The following is a 21,669-nucleotide window of genomic DNA, read 5'->3' as shown; positions in this document are numbered from 1 at the left end:
GGAGTCCGACTCCTCAGTTTATGGACCTACGGAGTCCGACTCCTCAGTTTATGGACCTATGGAGTCCGACTCCTCAGTTTATGGACCTACGGAGTCCGACTCCTCAGTTTATGGACCTACGGAGTCCGACTCCTCAGTTTATGGACCTACGGAATCCGACTCCTCAGTTTATGGACCTACGGAGTACGACTCCTCAGTTTATGGACCTACGGAGTATGACTCCTCAGTTTATGGACCTACGGAGTACGACTCCTCAGTTTATGGACCTACGGAGTACGACTCTTCAGTTTACGAACCTAAGGACTCCGAGGCCTCAGATTATGGACCTACAGAGTCCGACTCCTTTGATTTAAATATGACAATGTATTTTCCATGTTGACTTGAAATACTGTAACATAAAAGGCATTTCATCACTGCCAAAGCATAGAAATTTTAAAGCTATATAAGGATGGCATCTGCTTTTGGGAAAAATACAAAACTCCAGTCCAGGAAGCTGACACTCTACCCTTTCAGCCATCCCAGCCTGTCATTGCCAATGTGAATAATGAGAATGGTAAAATCTGGGTTTTAAGTTTATAGCCAAGCCTGTGGTGGCTGCCTATTTATAAACTGCAAACATTCATTAACCTTAAAGTTTAAACAAAAGACAAAAAATCCAAACAAAATTATATTTGTTTGTTAATAAGTGACTACAAAGTAATCGCAATTATATAAATAAGGAACACCACAAGTTTTACAGTAAAAAAATAAATAAATAAACAAACAATGTCTTTTGGTCATTGTAAAACAAAAACACAATTTCAAATTTCAAATCAAAATCAAATTTAAAACATGTCAAAATGTATTTATTTCCTGAGCAAAGTAAGTTTGAAAACCCTGTGGAATTGTTCCTGAATCGGACAATAATGACATGTGTCAAGTAAACACTCAAATGCACTGGTTCAACCGCTTCCAGGCTGTGGCAGTTAAAATCTAGCCCTGTTTGGGAGCAATTATCCCTGCCAGGGCGTACATTTCAATTTACCTGCCGCGCGCACCCACCGCTACCGTCCATCACTTTTTGTTTTTTATAGCGCTTTTCTGCAGTCGGACTCAAAGCGCTTGCGAGGTAGCCACTAGAGCACACTCAGTAGCGCTCTAGTGGCTGTACAGTAGCAGCGTTAGGGAGTCTTGCCCAAAGAACTCCTTACTGAATAGGTGCTAGCTTACTGATTAGGAAGAGCCGAGATTTGAACCCAGGTCTCCTCCTCCCGCCACCACAGCTCACTTGCCCTGCTTTCGGTATGACAGCAGAGCTCCGTGAGCCGGTCAGGAGCCAATGCAATCTTATTGGTTACCATTGATCACAGGTACAGGAGACCGCTGGTATGGAAAACGGGTCCTAATGATGTTACGCCCGGCGAGGATTCACAGCTACTGCCGATCACGAGTGAGCTTCAGCAACAGGAGAGCAGCACGATCGGCAGTAGCAGCGTGATGTCGTTGGGACCCATTTTCCATACCAGCGGTCTTTGGACCTTCAGGGGCCAGAGACAGCTGGTACCAAAGTGGTTAAACTAATTACAGCTCAAATAAAATGAATACTCTTTTGTAATGTACTGAAATACATATGAAAAAGATGAAGGCTGTATGCAATGATACACAAAAATTAACAAACTAAAAGCTTCTTCAAGAAATTAACATATTCTACAAACGCTGTCTGGAGCTGAGCTGACATCATTTATGTCGCACTTTCGCCTTACTTCATGGAGTGCTTCAGAGTAACTAAAAGGAACGCTAATGTACACCTCTGCTCAGGCCCTTTTTACGCTCATCCTCCAGGTCTTCCAAGTGTCTATAATGCTTGCATCTTGGCTACCCAATGGGTAATCGCCTATAACTGGAAGTCTTCCACCCTTTCCCACTCTCAATTAAAGCCACGACTTAATTTATTGATTGAGACGGACAAGTTGACTTAAGGTGGCCATACAGCAGGTGATTCAAATATTATAATCGGAATCGGATGGAAATTGGGGCTGCCATGTGCATGCCCAATCGACTATGCAACCAATTTTAGACCAAAATTGGTTGCATTAATCGGTCTGACATTCTGCAAGATATAGGGCCGACTTGTTTGATCGCGTGGTTGGTGGCGAAACGAACGCGACAAAAGCCCCAACGCTGTCCCCCTTAATGTGTAATGAGCCTCCCAGTCCCTGTGCACTATATATTACCTGTCCGTGGCCGCCGTTTATCCTCCGCTGGCTCCAGGTGCACTCCTTTGTCCCATCCATGCACCCTACGTGGTTCCCAGAGTAAAGGGGGCGCCTGTGTGACGTCACACACGCTTCAGCACGTATGCTGACAACCACGTGGGGCGCGTGTATGGACGAAGGACTGCGCCCGGAGCCAGCAGAGGAAAATGTATAGCGCACTGGGGGGCACATTATTTATTTATTGTATTTATAAACATTATATACATTACACATTAGGGGACAGCGTCGGGTCTGCGAGGTGGCGGATGCAGCATCACAAGGCCGATTCCGGATCAATTTCTGCATGAAACTGATTGGGAATCGGCCTGCCGTGTATGGGCAACCGACAGATCTATCTCTCTCTCATCAGATTCGATTAGTGAGAGATTTGTCAATGTGACAACCTTTTATATGTTGATGTACGACCATCTGAATGTACACCTATATTTGATACTTATGCAACCTGTGTCTATCAATCTGGTTTTCAATAAAATCTTTTGTAAACTAAATGAATGCTAATGCCTGGTACACACCATGCAATTTCCCATCAGGTTCGATGGCTGGCATCACTAATTTCTGACAGGTCTGATCTGATTTCTGATTGTTTTTCTGATCAATTTTGTACAGAAGAGATCAAGAAATCGATCATGAAAACGATTGGAAATCAGATCGGACCTGTCGGAAATTCGAGTTTCGACCTGTCGATTTGAAGGGAAATTGCATGATGTGTAGCAGGCACACAAGGAACGCTACTTAACCACTTCGGGACCACAGTCTTTTCGCCCCTTAAGGACCAGAGCCTTTTTCTCCATTCAGACCACTGCAGCTTTCACGGTTTATTGCTCGGTCATACAACCTACCACCTAAATGAATTTTACCTCCTTTTCTTGTCACTAATACAGCTTTCTTTTGATGCTATTTGATTGCTGCTGCGAGTTTTACTTTTTATTATATTCATCAAAAAAGACATGAATTTTGTCAAAAAAATGACTTTTTTAACTTTCTGTGCTGACATTTTTCAAATAAAGTAAAATTTCCTATACATTTGAGCGCGAAAGTTATTCTGCTACATGTCTTTGATAAAAAAAAAAACATTCAGTGTATATTTATTGGATTGGGTAAAAGTTATAGCGTTTACAAACTATGGTGCCAAAAGTGAATTTTCCCATTTTCAAGCATCTCTGACTTTTCTGCGCACCTGTCATGTTTCATGAGGGGCTAAAATTCCAGGATAGTACAAATACCCCCCAAATGACCCCATTTTGGAAAGAAGACATCCCAAAGTATTCAGTGAGAGGCATGGTGAGTTCATAGAAGATTTTATTTTTTGTCACAAGTTAGCGGAAAATGACAGTTTGTGACAAAAAAAAAAAAAAAAAAAAAGTTTCCATTTCTTCTAACTTGCGACAAAAAAAAAATGAAATCTGCCACGGACTCACTATGCTCCTCTCTGAATACCTTGAAGTGTCTACTTTCCAGAATGGGGTCATTTGTGGGGTGTGTTTACTGTCCTGGCATTTGGGGGGTGCCTAATTGTAAGCACCCCTGTAAAGCCTAAAGATGCTCATTGGACTTTGGGCCCCTTAGCGCAGTTAGGCCGCAAAAAAGTGCCACACATGTGGTATTGCCGTACTCAGGAAAAGTAGTATAATGTGTTTTGGGGTGTATTTTTACACATACACATGCTGGGTGGGAGAAATATCTCCGTAAATGACAATTTTTTTATTTTTTTTACACACAATTGTCTATTTATAGAGATATTTCTCCCACTCAGCATGGGTATGTGGAAAAATACACCCCAAAACACATTATACTACTTCTCCTGAGTACGGCGATACCACATGTGTGGCACTTTTTTGCACCCTAACTGCGCTAAGGGGCCCAAAGTCCAATGAGTACCTTTAGGATTTCACAGGTCATTTTGAGAAATTTCGTTTCAAGACTACTCCTCACGGTTTAGGGCCCCTAAAATGCCAGGACAGTATAGGAACCCCACAAATTACCCCATTTTAGAAAGAAGACACCCCAAGGTATTCCGTTAGATGTATGGTGAGTTCATAGAAGATTTTTTTTTTTTGTCACAAGTTAGCGGAAATTGATTGTAATTGTTTTTTTTCACAAAGTGTCATTTTCCGCTAACTTGTGACAAAAAATAAAATCTTCTATGAACTCGCCATTCTCCTAACGGAATACCTTGGGGTGTCTTCTTTCTAAAATGGAGTCATTTGTGGGGTTCCTATACTGCCCTGGCATTTTAGGGGCCCTAAACCGTGAGGAGTAGTCTTGAAACCAAATGTGGCAAAATGACCTGTGAAATCCTAAAGGTACTCATTGGACTTTGGGCCCCTTAGCGCACTTAGGGTGCAAAAAAGTGCCACACATGTGGTACCGCCGTACTCAGGAGAAGTAGTATAATGTGTTTTGGGGTGTATTTTTACACATACCCATGCTGGGTGGGAGAAATATCTCTGTAAATGACAATTATTTGATTTTTTTTACACACAATTGTCCATTTACAGAGAGATTTCTCCCACCCAGCATGGGTATGTATAAAAATACACCCCAAAACACATTATACTACTTCTTCTGAGTACGGCGATACCACATGTGTGACACTTTTTTGCAACCTAGGTGCGCTAAGGGGCCTAACGTCCTATTCACAGGTCATTTTGAGGCATTTGGATTCTAGACTACTCCTCACGGTTTAGGGCCCCTAAAATGCCAGGGCAGTATAGGAACCCCACAAGTGACCCCATTTTAGAAAGAAGACACCCCAAGGTATTCTGTTAGGAGTATGGTGAGTTCATAGAAGATTTTTTTTTTGTCACAAGTTAGCGGAAAATGACACTTTGTGAAAAAAAAAACAATACATATCAATTTCCGCTAACTTGTGACAAAAAATAAAATCTTCTATGAACTCATCATACACCTAAAAGAATACCTTGGGGTGTCTTCTTTCTAAAATGGGGTCACTTGTGGGGTTCCTATACTGCCCTGGCATTTTAGGGGCCCTAAACCGTGAGGAGTAGTCTTGAACCCAAATGTCTCAAAATGACCTGTGAAATCCTAAAGGTACTCATTGGACTTTGGGCCCCTTAGCACAGTTAGGCTGCAAAAAAGTGTCACACATGTGGTATCGCCGTACTCAGAAGAAGTAGTATAATGTGTTTTGTGGTGTATTTTTACATATAACCATGCTGGGTGGGAGAAATATCTCTGTAAATGACACATTTTTTTATTTGTTTTACACACAATTGTCCATTTACAGAGAGATTTCTCCCACCCAGCATGGGTATGTGTAAAAATACACCACAAAACACATTATACTACTTCTCCTGAGTATGGCGATACCACATGTGTGACACTTTTTTGCAGCCTAGGTGCGCTAAGGGGCCCAACGTCCTATTCACAGGTCATTTTGAGGCATTTGTTTTCTAGACTACTCCTCACGGTTTAGGGCCCCTAAAATGCCAGGGCAGTATAGGAACCCCACAAGTGACCCCATTTTAGAAAGAAGACACCCCAAGGTATTCCGTTAGGGGTATGGTGAGTTCATAGAAGATTTTTTTTTTTCTCACAAGTTAGTGAAAAATGACACTTTGTGAAAAAAACAATAACAATCCAATTTCCGCTAACTTTTGACAAAAAATAAAATATTCTATGAACTCATCATACACCTAACAGAATACCTTGGGGTGTCTTCTTTCTAAAATGGGGTCACTTGTGGGGTTCCTATACTGCCCTGGCATTTTACGGGCCCAAAACTGTGAGTAGTCTGGAAACCAAATTTCTCAAAATGACTGTTCAGGGGTATAAGCATCTGCAAATTTTGATGACAGGTGGTCTATGAGGGGGCAAATTTTGTGGAATCGGTCATAAGCAGGGTGGCCTCTTAGATGACAGGATGTATTGGGCCTGATCTGATGGATAGGAGTGCTAGGGGGGTGACAGGAGGTGATTGATGGGTGTCTCAGGGGGCGGTTAGAGGGGAAAATAGATGCAATCAATGCACTGGGGAGGTGATCGGAAGGGGGTCTGAGGGGGATCTGAGGGTTTGGCCGAGTGATCAGGAGCCCACACGGGGCAAATTAGGGCCTGATCTGATGGGTAGGTGTGCTAGGGGGTGACAGGAGGTGATTGATGGGTGTCTCAAGGTGTGATTAGAGGGGGGAAATAGATGCAAGCAATGCACTGGCGAGGTGATCAGGGCTGGGGTCTGAGGGCGTTCTGAGGTGTGGGCGGGTGATTGGGTGCCCGCAAGGGGCAGATTAGGGTCTAATCTGATGGGTAACAGTGACAGGTGGTGATAGGGGGTGATTGATGGGTAATTAGTGGGTGTTTAGAGGAGAGAATAGATGTAAACAATGGATTTGGGAGGTGATCTGATGTCGGATCTGCGGGCGATCTATTGGTGTGGGTGGGTGATCAGATTGCCCGCAAGGGGCAGGTTAGGGGCTGATTGATGGGTGGCAGTGACAGGGGGTGATTGATGGGTGGCAGTGACAGGGGGTGATTGATGGGTGATTGACAGGTAATCAGTGGGTTATTACAGGGGAGAACAGATGTAAATATTGCACGGGCGAATTGATAAGGGGGGGGGGTCTGAGGGCAATCTGAGCGTGTGGGCAGGTGATTGGGTGCCCGCAAGGGGCAGATTAGGGTCTAATCTGATGGGTAACAGTGACAGGTGGTGATAGGGGGTGATTGATGGGTAATTAGTGGGTGTTTAGAGGAGAGAATAGATGTAAACAATGGATTTGGGAGGTGATCTGATGTCGGATCTGCGGGCGATCTATTGGTGTGGGTGGGTGATCAGATTGCCCGCAAGGGGCAGGTTAGGGGCTGATTGATGGGTGGCAGTGACAGGGGGTGATTGATGGGTGGCAGTGACAGGGGGTGATTGATGGGTGATTGACAGGTAATCAGTGGGTTATTACAGGGGAGAACAGATGTAAATATTGCACGGGCGAATTGATAAGGGGGGGGGGTCTGAGGGCAATCTGAGCGTGTGGGCAGGTGATTGGGTGCCCGCAAGGGGCAGATTAGGGTCTAATCTGATGGGTAACAGTGACAGGTGGTGATAGGGGGTGATTGATGGGTAATTAGTGGGTGTTTAGAGGAGAGAATAGATGTAAACAATGGATTTGGGAGGTGATCTGATGTCGGATCTGCGGGCGATCTATTGGTGTGGGGGGGTGATCAGATTGCCCGCAAGGGGCAGATCAGGGGCTGATTGATGGGTGGCAGTGACAGGGGGTGATTGACGGGTGATTGACAGGTGATTGACAGGTGATTGACAGGTGATCAGGGGGGATAGATGCATACAGTACACGGGGGGGGGGGGGGGTCTGGGGGGGGGTCTGGGGAGAATCTGAGGGGTGGGGGGGTGATCAGGAGGGAGTAGGGGGCAGATTAGGGACTTAAAAAAAAAATAGCGTTGACAGATAGTGACAGGGAGTGATTGATGGGTGATTAGGAGGGTGACTGGGTGCAAACAGTGGTCTGGGGGGTGGGCAGGGGGGGGTCTGAGGGGTGCTGTGGGCGATCAGGGGGCAGGGGGGGGGAAATCAGTGTGCTTGGGTGCAGACTAGGGTGGCTGCAGCCTGCCCTGGTGGTCCCTCGGACACTGGGACCACCAGGGCAGGAGGCAGCCAGTATAATAGGCTTTGTATACATTACAAAGCCTATTATACACTGTTGCAGCGGCGATCCGGATGCCAGTAACCCGCCGGCGCTTCCGAACGGCCGGCGGATTACGGCGAACGGGGGGCGGAGCCAGTCCCCGGCGGCTGATCGCGTCACGAATGACGCGATCGCCGCATAGCCACTCCCGCAGCCGCCCCCGCCGATGGGCGTATTGCGGTCGTTTGGGACCGGTCTTTGCCGCCGCCCATCGGCTGGGGGCGGTCGTTAAGTGGTTAATGAAGAAATAAAAACAAAGTACAGAACTGTTACTTTTTTGTTTTTGTTTCTACCCATTTCTTCTTTGAACCAGAGAGGGATAACTGGGGTTCCATATTGGTCACTTCAGTCGAGTTTAATCCAGTGTGTGGACCTAGCTTTAGGCTCAGTTGTAATTATTTATTTATTATTATTATTACACTGGAAAACAGACATTTTTATGTCTATTTTACTGCTATGAAAAACTGACTGAACGGATCCCATTTTATAAATCTGTTTTCAAGGACACCCGAGGTGAAAATAAACTAATGTAACAAACAATTGTATCTATCCTCCTTCTCCTAAAAATGACTTTTTAAGATATTGCACAGTTTTATTTTATATTTAAATCTACAGTACTTTAAGTTTTTACTGTTTTATTGTTTTTGTTCAATGACAGATTCATTGAAGTATGCCAGAGCTCAAATCTATGAATTATTGACCCTTTTTATCTCTTTCCTGCTCTTAGAAGCCATTTTTTGCTAGGAAAGTGTTTTATAGTTGTAATTTCTCATCAGTGAGGGTCACACTGCAGGCTGACCCAGTCCTGACTCAGACAGGAACTGCCATACATACCTTACATATCTGATGTTTAACTCTTTCAGGCAGAGAAAGGAAAAAAAGGAACACACCATAGTTATTTGTGTCCTAGACACTGTACATACACATGTCTATCTCATCATGTCACATCGGGTATCCTTTAACCCTCCTGGCGGTCCATTAAAAACCGCCAGGGGGCAGTGCAGCAGTTTTAAAAAAAAAAAAGTCATATAGCGAGCCTAGGGCTCGCTACATGATAGCCGCTGTGCAGCGGCATCCCCCCACCCGCTTCGATCGCCTCTGGCGATCTGCGATCAGGAAATCCCGTTCAAAGAACGGGATTTCTTGGAGGGCTTCCCCCGTCGCCATGGCGACAGGCGGGATGACGTCAACGACGTCGTGACGTCATCGGGAGTCCCAATCCACCCCTAAGCACTGCGTGGCACTGATTGGCCAGGTTTCGCAGGGGTCTTGGGGGGGGCGGCGTGTTACGTGGTGGGTAGCGACGGGTGACGATCGTTAGAAACACGCAGCAAGCAAAGTGCTTGCTGCATGTTTTACAAAAAAAATTATGCAAATCGGTCCAGTAGGGCCTGAGAAATCCTCCTGCGCGGCTTACCCCGAACTACGTTCGGGGTTACCGCCAGGAAGGTTAAATCTGTCCCTTGCGTTAAGCAGAACAAATTTTTGAGCTGTGCACTATTTTTTGCTGCAGGCAAAAATCACATTCATCAGGTACATTCAGTGCTAGAATCAAGGACAGGGGAAGAAAAAGGCACTTTGTGACATAAGTTCCCAGATGTCATGACCTTGTATGGGGTCGTGCGAAATACTCAATGTCCATTGGCAATCAAAATTGTATTATCACAGATAAATGTACAAATAAGTACCTTTATTACATTAATGAGGGTGATGGTACAAACAGTGTCAGTTCTAAATAGTGAGCGTCTGCTCCTTAAAAACAAACAAAAGCGATGTTGCACCGCACATGCCATCACACACACACCATACAAACCCTCTCCCCAGTTACCAGAGTACCCCAAAGTTGCAGTACTAGCCCTACTAAGAAAGTGTTTGAAGTCCCTTTCCATTTTCCAGAACAACAAGTGTTAAAAAAAAACTAGAGTTGTAATCTATGCAAATTTGTCTAACAAATTGTTGAAGTCAGTCCATTTCCTGAAAAATAAATAGAAGCCAAAGGAGCTTTATTTGAGTAAAGGCCAGTACCCACTGCGCGATTTTCCAACAATTTTGCCAATGACCAGCGAAACTTTGAGTGACGCACGATCTTTGCACGATCTCGCAATGTGGGTAAAGGTGTGCGATCGCGTGGATGCCGTTTAGTGTGGCACAGTGATAACGACCGTCACAGCGGATCGGATCTTTAAATTCCAGACGACTCTGCGCAAAATACCGTGATTGCTTGACTTCCTGTTCGCGCCCGTCGTGTAACTTTGTGCATACATGCCGGCCTGAAAGATGGATCGTAATATGCTCGTTGACAGGGAGATGTTGCTGGATCCATCTGCCTCCACCAAGTGGCAAGTATTCAGCATAAGAAAAGGCTTCAGAAAAGGTTTTAGTGGTGGAATGATCAAAGGGTCATTATTATTTTATTTTTCCCCCCAGCTCGGTAAGGCGTATCTGTCATGGCTGCTTTTTAGAATTAAATCTTAAAATTAAGCCCTTAAACTGAAAAAAATAACAATATAAGACTCAGCTCATGTTCTGTTTAACATGTGTAAAACACATGCAGTTCTAATCATCTCAAAAGTTCATTTTCACTTCAGGTTTACTTTAACTCACCTTTTACAGCATTTGTTCAATGATCAGGTGAGCGATTTGACAGAGCAGGTAGAGATTAAACTCCCTGGCGGACCCCAGATTTTAGGGTCTTTCTAAAACATTTCAGACCCTAAAATCAGGAAAAAAAAATCATGCCAGCAGCAGCCCAGTGTTCTCCCCAGGCTCTTTTAGCCGGGTGCTCCACCCGGCTAGATTTGGTGACCACCCGGCTGTCATCGGCTCACCTCCTCACCACCTCCTATGCTGTAAGCAGAGTTGCCCTGCATTTTCATCTCATTCCACCCGGCTGCTTTTTCATGCCACCCGGCTACTATTTCATGCCACCCGGCTAGAAAAAAAATCTGGGGAGAACACTGCAGCCCCATCACTTACTCACCTCCCTGGGCTCCAGCGCGGCAATTTTACCTCAGTCCTTCGGGTGGCGCTGTAAATCTGTGGCGAGATAGATGACGGCGATCTCAGAGTGATTCAGAGCCTCAGAGGACAGGAAGGAGAACGGCTACCGACATCTGTATCCCCCGGGAGGTGAGTAAAAGCGCCTGCTGCACGCTATACTCTGCATTGAGCCCATTGGTCCATTTTTCAAGCTGCATATATTTGCATACAAATTTACCTAATTTTGCATAAGCTCAAATATTTGCATAGAATTGATCGCCCCTACCTATTTCTATAAAGAATATTATGTAGCAGTGTAAAACTGAAAAGTTAAGTGGAACGAAAAGGTCTAATGAGTTCTCATCTGGTCAAAGTAACACAACTTTTTAATGCATTCAGACATTGCATTACAAATAATAAAGTAGTATAACTAGTTTCAAATTAAGGGTGCTGAAAATTCCCTAGTGTTAGAGCAGCCTTTCTCAACCTTTTTGAAGTCGAGGAACTTCCTATAACATTTTGCGGATCTCAGGGAACCCCTGCAAAAAAAATGAATACAAAACACGCCAGTTTTTGCTTCTACGTACTATAACACAGCTCATGGTTAACAACAGTACCATTTTCATATAACATATGGAGCAATCACTACCCCGCATATGAAATGCAGCATTAGCCTCGACATATGAAAAGCAGCATTTAGCCCCACATATGAAAAGCAGCAACGACTCCCACATATGAAAATCCAGCAATGACCCCCCCCCCCACACACACATTAAATGCAGCAATGACCCCCAAATATGAAAAGCAGCAATGCCCCCCACAGATGAAAGCTGAGTTTGCCCAATATATGAAAAGCAGCAATGACCCCACATATGAAAAGCAGCAATGACCCCACATATGAAAAGCAGCAATTATCCCCACATATGAAAAGCAACAATGGCCCCTACATATGAAAAGGAGAAATCCCACCCACATATGAAAAGCAGCAATGGCACCCAAATATTAAAAGCAGTAACCCCCCCCCCCATATGAAATGTAGCAATGGCCCCCCACATATGAAAAGCAGCAATCACCCCAACAATATGAAATTTAGCAATCGCCTCCACATATGAAAAACGGCAATCACCCCCACAATATGAAATGCAGCAATGACTTGTACATATGAAAAGCAGCAATAGCCTCCACATATGAAAAGCAGAAATGGCTCCCACAATATGAAAAACAGCAATGCCCCCCATATTAAAAGCAGCAATAGCCCCCACATACAAAAAAAACAGCAATGGCCCCAACATATGAAATGCAGCAATGACCCCCACATAGGAAAAGCACCAATGACCTCACATATGAAAAGTAGCAATCACTCCCACACGTATGAAATGCAGTTAGGGCCCCCACTTAGGAAAAGCGGAAATCTCCCCCACATATGAAAAGCCGCAGTGGCCACCAAATATTAAAAGCAGTAATCCACCCCAAAATATGAAATGCAGCAATGGCCTGCACATATTAAAAACAGCAATCACCCCTACAATATGAAATGTAGCAACGGCTCCCTCATATAAAAAAAACAGCAACAGTCCCCAAATATGAAAAGCAGCAATTACCCCAACAATATGAAACTTAGCAATGGCCTCCACATACGAAAAACAGCAATCACCCCACAATATGAAATGCAACAATGTCCCCACATATGAAAAGCAGCAATGGCCCTCGCATATGAAATGCAACAATAATCCCCACATATGAAAAGCAGCAATAGCCTGTACATATGAAAAGCAGCAATAGCCCCCATCTGAAAAGCAGCAATGGCCCCCACAATATAAAATCTAGCAATGGCCCCACATATTAACCTCCTTAGCGGTATGCTTGACACTGTGTCGGGCATACCGTTGGCTGTCCCCAGGAGTCCATCAGTATAATTTTTAGAGATTGTAAATCTGTAATAGCTTCAGCTAGCACTACGCTAGCTAGCAGTGGTGGCCGACATCCCCCGATTACTTTTGATCCCCCCCGATTGCCCGCTAAATACATCACCCCCCTGGATCCAGCGATCGCGCAGCCTCCCTGCACATCTCCGGTCCTCTCTATAGGGAGGATCAGGTCTGCGCATGACATCATGACGTCATGTTCGATCCTCCCCATAGAGAACAGCGGATCTATCCGGGAAGGCTGCGCCGATCGCTGGATCCAGGCTGAGTAATGTATTTAGCGGGCGATCGGGAGGATCAAAAGTAATCGGGGGATGCCGGCCACCACTGCTAGCTAGCCTAGTGCTAGCTGAAGCTTTTACAGCTATACAATCTCTAAAAATTATACTGGGGGACTCTTGGCTGCAAACCCTCCTGAGGGGCATAACGCTCAGGAGGTTAAAAGCAGAAATGGCTCCCACAATATGAAATGCAGAAATGGCCCCCACATATGAAAATCAGCAATAGCCCCCCACATATGAAATGCAGCAATGACCCCACATAGGAAAAGCAGCAGTGACCTCACATATGAAAAGTAGCAATCATCCCCACATATGAAAAGCAACAATGGCCCTACATATGAAAAGCAAAAATAGCCCCCACATATTAAAACAGCAATGCTCCCCCCACATATGAAACGCAGAAATGACCCCCACATAGGAAAAGCAGCAATGACTTCACATATAAAAACATAGCAATCACCCCCACATATGAAATGCAGTAATGGCCCCCACTTAGGAAAAGCAGAACTCTCCCCCACATATGACATATGACAGCAATAACTTCCACATATAAGAATTAGAGATGTGGCGAACGGTTCCCGAACCGTTCGCCAGCGAACATCTCTAAATCCATGGGCCTCTTACTACTTCCAGGTCGCAATGACCCGGAGTAGTACGCCTGCGCTGCCCGGCGGAGTGCGTCCTAGATCGCGCTACCGTTGCCGGGCACTCTCTGCGCATGTGCGTGACGTCATGAGTGACGTCACGCTCATGCGCAGAGAGTGCCCGGCAACAGGAGCGCGATCTAGGACGCGCTCCACCGGGCAGCTCAGGCGTACTACTCCGGGTCATTGCGACCCGGAAGTAGTAAGAGGCCCAGAGAGGTTCGCCAGGCGAACTGTTCGGCCCAACACTAATAAGAATGAGCATTATGTGCACTGCTTGCAATATTAAGTTGCAGTCTCACAGTGTGTTAATTGGGTATTGATGAGGAAAGAATATGCAAGGAAAAAAGCCCAATAAATAGCAGCACTACTGTAAGTAAAACAATATAGATAATCAAGTTATAATCAAATCATGTGAACTTTATTATAAGACTTCAAAATATAATAAAGAACACTGTAGCCTACATACTCTAGAGTCTCAGTTATCCAGCAAAGATGGATTGGCTGATGTCGGATAAGTGTTCTTTCTGGTTGCTTGAGACTAAGGCCTCTTGCACACTGCAAGCGATTCCGATTCAGATTCCGCTTTTTAATCAGTTTTTACATCCAATTTGCAGTTTGCTCCCTGCACACTGCAAATCAGAATCTGAATCGGATGTAAAAACCGATTAAAAAGCGGAATCTGAATCGGAATCGCATGCAGTGTGCAAGAGGCCTTAATGTTAACAATAGGCCTAGCTAATACAGTACTATACCCCACTCTATATACATACCATGAACGCTGTATTATTGTTAAAATACAGTAATTAAAAGCATGTTAACACAAATAAAGACAAACTCTCCAGGAGAGTAAGAGCAGTGTAGACTGATGGCCTCTATGCTATCCTGTCCTGGTGGCCTTAGTCCTTTTCTAGTAGCCTTTGCCCTTTCCTAATGGTCTCTGCCCTCTCCTGATTACCTTTATGCTATCCTGTCCTGTTGGCCTCTATTATGCCTTATGGTTTCTGTCCTAGTTCAATTTAGTATGCATGCAAATTACGATACTCCATTAGAGGTTAAGAAAAAAGCCCCTTTTGGATATGACCTAGGTCATAAATAGATAAAAATAAACCCACATATGAAATGCAGCAATCCCCACAGAAAATGCAGTAATCACTCCCACATATAAAACACAGTAATCACCCCCACATATAAAACAAAGTAATCACCCCCACACCGCCTTCAAACCAGGCTGCCAGTCACATAAGTTGGGTAGCAGGACTATTTTGACCCACAAAAATGGGGAAGCATGACTATTTTATTCTGCAAAAATGTCAAATTGCTGCAGAACCCCTGAATGGGAAACACTGTGTAAGATGCTTGTTTGGATGCAATGGCATGTGTCAGTAGTATGGAGATTTAACTTATAATGTTGTTGTAAATGGCATCACCACTCCCATCATCAAATTTAAGTACAGCGGATTCCTCTAAGAGCAAACATACTTGTTCTTAATACGGTATGTCTACTCAGCACTTACCACCATCCCTCTTCCGTTTTAGGCTTGGTACATGAGAGTCCAGGGTCTTTGCTTTTTTCAGCATATCACGAAAACTGGATGATGCATGCGACGATTGGGAAGAAGAGGGGTCTGAGCATATAGGGGGACCTTTATCTTTGTGTACTCTCTGAGGTCCAGGAGGTGGCATCTACAGGAAGAACAAACAACAAGTCATCTGGCTCTCCCACACATTTTGTTAGCCTGAGGAGATGCTTAAAAAAATGTCGCGGAGAGCTGGTATTTGGGACACTGCGGAAAGGACTCTCTTATAGTTAGTTACCTGCATAGAGTAAGGTATGATATAAATAATTGAGTTACGTACTCTCTCAAGCAAAGGGAGGCAACATTTTTACTTTTCAAATAGCTTTCTGTTCTAACGTGTTTCAATCTCTCTTATCAGTCACCTATTCTGTAAGGAGTCCTAGGGCAAGACTCCCTAACACTGTTACTCCATACTGAGCGTGCCCTTAGTGGCTGCAGCTCTCAAGCGCTTTGAGTTAGACAGAATAAAAGGCTTATACAAATGTTACGATTACTATTATTACTCATTCCTCTCATCAATCTCTGGCTATTTCTCCACTGACATCAGGCAACCCAACAGGAGAGCTAGGCAGAGATAGTAGAAGACAAACATGAAGGCAGGTGAGCCACCAGGAAAGCAAGCAAGGCAGAGGTAGGAAAAGATAATTATGAGGGCAGATGAGCCACAGGGAGAGCAAGGCATAGAAGGGAGAAGATAGAGGTGAAGGCTGGCGAGCCACCAGGAGAGCAAGGCAGAGGTGGGATAAGATGGCAGTGACGGCAGGAGAGCCATTGGAAGAGCAAGGCAGAGGTAGGAGAAGATGGCGGTGAGGGCAGGCGGGCCACCGGGAGAGCAAGGCAGAGGTAGGAGAAGATGGAGGTGAGGGCAGGCGGGGCACTGAGAGAGCAAGGCAGAGGTAGAAGAAGATGGAGGTGAGGGCAGGCGAGGCACCGGGAGAGCAAGGCAGAGGTAGGAGAAGATGGAGCTGAGGTTGGTAAGCCACCAGGAGAGCAAGGCAGAGGTAGGAGAAGATGGAGGTGAGGGCAGGCGGGGCACTGAGAGAGCAAGGCAGAGGTAGGAGAAGATGGAGGTGAGGGCAGGCGGGGCACCAGGAGAGCAAGGCAGAGGTAGGAGAAGATGGAGGTGAGGGCAGGCGGGGCACTGAGAGAGCAAGGCAGAGGTAGGAGAAGATGGAGGTGAGGGCAAGCGGCCCACCAGGTGAGCAAAGCAGAAGTAAGAGAAGATGGAGGTGAGGGCAGACGGGGCACCGGGAGAGCAAGGCAGAGGTAAGAGAAGATGTAGGTGAGGGCATGCAGGCACTGGGAGAGCAAGGCAGAGGTAGGAGAAGATGGAGGTGAGGGCAGGCAGGGCAACGGGAGAGCAAGGCAGAGGTAGGAGAAGATGACACTGAGGTTGGTAAGCCACCGGGAGAGCAAGGCAGAGGCAGGAGAAGACAGACATGAGGGCAGGTGAGCAAGGCAGAGATAGGTAAAAAATATAGATAATGGATATGAGGGCAGCCGAGCCACCCCGGGGGCAAGGCAGAGGTAGGAGATAATGGATATGAGGGCAGCTGAGCCACCCTGGGGGGAAAGGCAGAGGTAGGACATAATGGATATAAGGGCAGCCGAGCCACCCCGAAGGCAAGGCAGAGGTAGGAGATAATGGATATGAGGGCAGCCAAGCCACCCTGGGGGCAAGGCAGAGGTAGGAGGTCATGGACATGAGGGCAGCCGAGCCACCCTGGGAGCAAGGTAGCGTAAATATGGACTTCAGCACACCAGGATAGCTATCTACAAAAAGAAGAAGCTGCTTCGCTACACTACTCTGTAAGGTATGCAGGGGGTGGTGACACATGGTTATACTGGGGGGATATAGCTCTACTGTGAAGGCACAACTACATTTGGGGGCAAGGCACTAAAAGGTAGGGTGAGCAGATATTGGTGTGCGAGTTGAAGGGCAGAGGGGGCTGTGAAGGTGGCTGTATTTTAAATGGGTGGGGGAGCATAGTAGCTGCACTTAAACTTCTCTTCCTCAATTACCACTTATCAGTATAATGTTTGCTCACTTACGCAAATAAAAAAATTAACTTTATATGGTAGGAAAAGTAAACAGTATGATAGAGGTAAAGGTCTGATGAGTTGTCCTCATCTGATAACAGTAGCATAGTTGTTTAACTCTTTTCGAATTAGAAGTTGCATTACAAATTAAGATAGTATTACAATTTTCAAACCAAACAGAGGTGCTAAGAGTTCTCCTAGTTGTGTGGCCTATCTACCTGATTATATGACAACACAGTGACATCACTCTTTAGCAATGGCCGCTCCCACTACCCTAAACACATGACATCACAGAGCTGACATTCCCATGTAACTCCACTGCTGAATAGCGGTAGATGTGTATGCAGAGCGTACCCCATTTCTTGGGAACTACTCATGAGACGACAAGACAAATAACATTTATATCGCGCTTTTCTCCTGCTGTCTGACTCAAAGTGCCAGAGCTGCAGCCACTAGGGTGCGCTCTATAGGCAGTAGCAGCGTTAGCAAGTCTTGCCCAAGGTCTCCTACTGTATAGGTGCTGGCTTATTGAAAAGGAAGAGCAGAGATCCAAACCGAGGTCTCCTGTGTCAGAGGTAGAGCCCTTAACAAATACACTATCCAGCCACCACAAGCTAATAACTACTTCCAACCCCAGTACCGGCAGCTCCATATACTCACAATTTTCTGTGCAATGCGGAAGAACTGAGACACGTCGCGGATGATATGACCAAAATTATCATAAACTCGTAGATAGGGGCGGACCCATGAGGGAAGCTGAGCACGAGAGTCACTTTTAGCGAACCTGATGAGGATTAAAAAAAACAAACAAACAAGTCATACGTTTTTAGAACAAGTAAAAGTAAACACACTAATAATTTGCAATAGTCAAATATTCACACCAAATTACTGTGTAGCACAGCACACAACAGAAGCTATTATTTGACAAACACCTTTGATCCACCTCTTGTCAATTATTGTTTATTTTCTAGATCAGTTTAGGCCTAGTACGCAAGGACATTTGTGGAACCTCAATTAACCACCACTGGTTGTGTAACAGTTGTGTGAAGTCTTAAAAAGCGGTTGTCAGATGTGCATCCCTATTTGACAAACGTCTGTCAGATGTACGCTATAGTGGTTGCAAATCCAATTTGCCACTTCCTTCTTCACTCAGGACCATTATTGGTTACATGATCAAGACAGTGATGGTGGCTCACTAGCGTTAAGCAGGCTGATCACCCCTTCGCCGCCCTCCCACACCGCATGGATCCTTCACTTTTCGGCCCCGTAATTCCTTCAGTTGGGGCCAATCGGAGTATGTGCTGTCTAGCTGTGTGATCTCCCCCCTCCTTCCCAATCACGCTTTCCTCACCGGTTAGCATACTGTGCAGGCACAGAACACTCCAGGTGACAGGAACGCGGTGGGGGCATGCGCATAGTACGCCCTGACTGGCAGAATTACTGGACTGAATAGCGGAGAACCAGGTGGGGCGGGAGGACAGCAAGGCAGCAATCAGCCTAAAGGGGGCTGGAGGAATCCCTGGGTATGTATCATTTCTTTCTATTCCCCCCAGTCTCAGGTTTCCTTTAAGTATTGACTGGTTACTCCAGGGAACTCTCAGTAGCTTTCTCCACACCCACAAATCAAAAGCATCAATTTTTTTTTTATTATACAACTTTCACAGCCGTATGTTACTACTGGGAAGACCATGGCTTTAACTATCCTGAACTATGTTGGTAAAGTGACATGTCTATCCTGTAGTATCTTGTCCAAATCGCTTTCCTCCTAAGCAACAAGTGTTGTTGTAAGAGACTCCCAATTTGAAATAGGCAAATTCCAAGCGGAATACAATTTGACTTAAGTTTCCACGAGAATCAAAATTATTAGCATCTCAATTATCATCTCTAGTTAGCACTCAAATAGTTCCATTCATTCATATGTACTGTCTGGTGGTCTGAGACACCTGCTAGCCTTCAATCATTTTGGAAAATCCTGTGAGGTTATGCCTTAGTCACAAATATCCCCATCATTCACATCTTCTAAAGGGTGTTCAAAATCTCCCCAATTATTTTTTCAATGCAAAATAAAAAGTGAACTTCAACAAGAGAAGCGTGAGTACTTCATAATAGACATGGAACGTGTTTAGACCAAGACCTCAAGCACTAGGACCTCATTAATGGAGAACCAATCTCTAAAAATGAAACAGGTACTATGTCTACTGGACAGGACGTCTGCTGTTCTCAAGAAAGTCTCTGCAATTAGGTAAACTTTATGTAGACCCAGACCTCAAGCACTGAGACATCATCAATGGAGAACCGATCTCTAAAAATGAAACCGGTAATCTGTCTACTGGACAGGATGTCTGCTGTTCACAAGAAAGTCTCTGCAATTAGATAAACTTTATGTAGAACTAGACCTCAAGCACTGAGACCTCATCAATGGAGAAATGTGGAACCAATCTCTAAAAAGGAAACAGGGAATGTGACTACTGGACAGGGTTTCAGCTTTTCACAAGAAAGTGGCTGTAATTAGGTAAACTTTATGTAGACCCAAACCTCAGACACTCTCATCCTGTGAAGAAATGTGGAACTGATCACAAAAAATGAAACCGGGAATGTAACTACTGGACAGGACGTCAGTTTTTTCCCGTCTGTGACACAGTGTGGCTGGGTTACTCTGACGATAGCGACATGGCTATTGTCATTTGTGCTCCTATAACATAGCTACAGTCAACTCTGGCTCCTGTGATGAGGCTGACGGGTCAACTCTGGGATCACGGGTCTGTTGCACATATATACTGTACATGCTTAAACGCACTCAGATGTTTACATACACTTATGGTGCCCATACATGGAACAATTTTTTATTTTATTTTATTAGATAATTTCATTCGATTATTCCGTTAGATTGAATATAAAGATTTTTCCAACATATCCGATTGAATTTTTTTTGAAAAAAAACGGGCTAGTCGTTCGTTTTTCTTGATAGAAAAAAAAAAGGATTATTTTCAAATCAATCGTTTTAGTAGAATAAACAGGAACATTGAACGTTTTTATTGTACCGTGAATGGTTACCATTAGGGTGAACTCTTTGAAATAAATGGTATAACCATTTCACAGAGTGTATACTAACTATATAAATTACCAAAACGTTTGAACTCAAGTTTAAAAAATGTAAAGGCCAAAGATAATAGATGACCAGCATAGGAAGACAGGTAAGTTCTTTTTTATTCTCTGCAGCTCGTGAACAAAAGTCAGCCAACATCCATATAAGCCATCAGATGTAATTATAGCTCGTATGTATAGCTCTCCATGCTGCCGAAGGATTCACTAAGACAAATAGCATGCCTTATCAAAGTTAACACATCTTATCAAAGTGAGCGCTACGAACTCGCAGGAGCTCAGGGCAGCTATGCTACTCTGATAAGGCGTGTTAACTTTGATAAGGCGTGTTATCTCTGATAAGGCATGTTATTTGTCTTCGTGAATCAAGCCCAATGTGTCTATTACCTGGTGGAATAGGCAGTGTTACACCAGATACAACGGACTGTCGCCGTTTCAGATGGTGTCTCCGTCCTTTGTCAAGTGGGTAATGTTGTGGTGTAACACTGCCTAATCCTCCTGGTAGAAGACACATTGCCTTCGGCAGCATGGAGAGCTATACATACGAGCTATAATTACATCTGATGGCTTATATGGATGTTGGCTGACTTTTGTTCACTAGCTGCAGAGAATAAAAAGGAACTTACAAGTCTTCCTATGCTGGTCATCTATTACCTATGAGATTGAGGATCCTGTCTTTGTCGGACGGACCGGACTGCGCTCAAATTGAATCGTGAAAGAAGGTGCGCCCCAATACGTTTATTTCAATAAAAATGTAAAGGCAAAGCTTACCAATTAGCAGTATATGTAAACGTGTGACACGCTGGGATGGTGACATACATAATGCGATCACCTCTTATTGTCTGTGTACAGAATAGCCTCAATTCTGGTAGCTATGTGAGGTAATATTTTTTTGTAGGTAAAATAACTCATGCGGTATTTTCATCTTTTTTTTGCAATTCTGAAAGATTTTTCTCCATTTCTGAACATGCGGTAAAACATGAGGTAAATGCATAAAGTGCGGTAAAACATGCGGTGGTTCAGCGGTAAGTATGCAGTAAATAAATAATAGTAGTCTTTAATTGTCCTCCATAAGTTAGTATAGTCTTTGGAAGATGTTGTTTATGAGGGGGGAGGGGAAGGTGTATTTGACTATGTAGCAACCTATAAAAAGTATATTTATAGGCATACATATGAATTGGCTGCAGGTTACAGCCAGTATG

General features: G+C 44.6%; 1 protein-coding gene across 11 annotated transcripts in view; it reads right to left on the bottom strand.

Moving 5' to 3' along the window:
- RTEL1 (regulator of telomere elongation helicase 1) overlaps positions 1-21,669 on the bottom strand; it is a 441,366-nt gene that overhangs the window by 188,328 nt on the left and 231,369 nt on the right. For all 11 annotated transcript variants that reach the window (XR_011025114.1, XR_011025113.1, XM_068262473.1 and 8 more), the window contains exons 24-25: positions 18,026-18,149; positions 15,263-15,431 (exon numbers count right to left, since the gene is read on the bottom strand). Coding sequence is in view for 9 of the 11 variants with exons in the window: in XM_068262473.1 (XP_068118574.1) it covers positions 15,263-15,431; positions 18,026-18,149 (293 nt within the window). In the remaining 2 variants the exon portion in view is untranslated. The remainder of the gene's footprint in view (positions 1-15,262; positions 15,432-18,025; positions 18,150-21,669) is intronic.

Source organism: Hyperolius riggenbachi, chromosome 12, assembly GCF_040937935.1.
Source record: "Hyperolius riggenbachi isolate aHypRig1 chromosome 12, aHypRig1.pri, whole genome shotgun sequence".
Taxonomy (NCBI): Eukaryota; Metazoa; Chordata; class Amphibia; order Anura; family Hyperoliidae; genus Hyperolius; species Hyperolius riggenbachi.
Note: the sequence above shows the minus strand (reverse complement) of the source record. Positions and strands in the feature narration are given on the sequence as shown.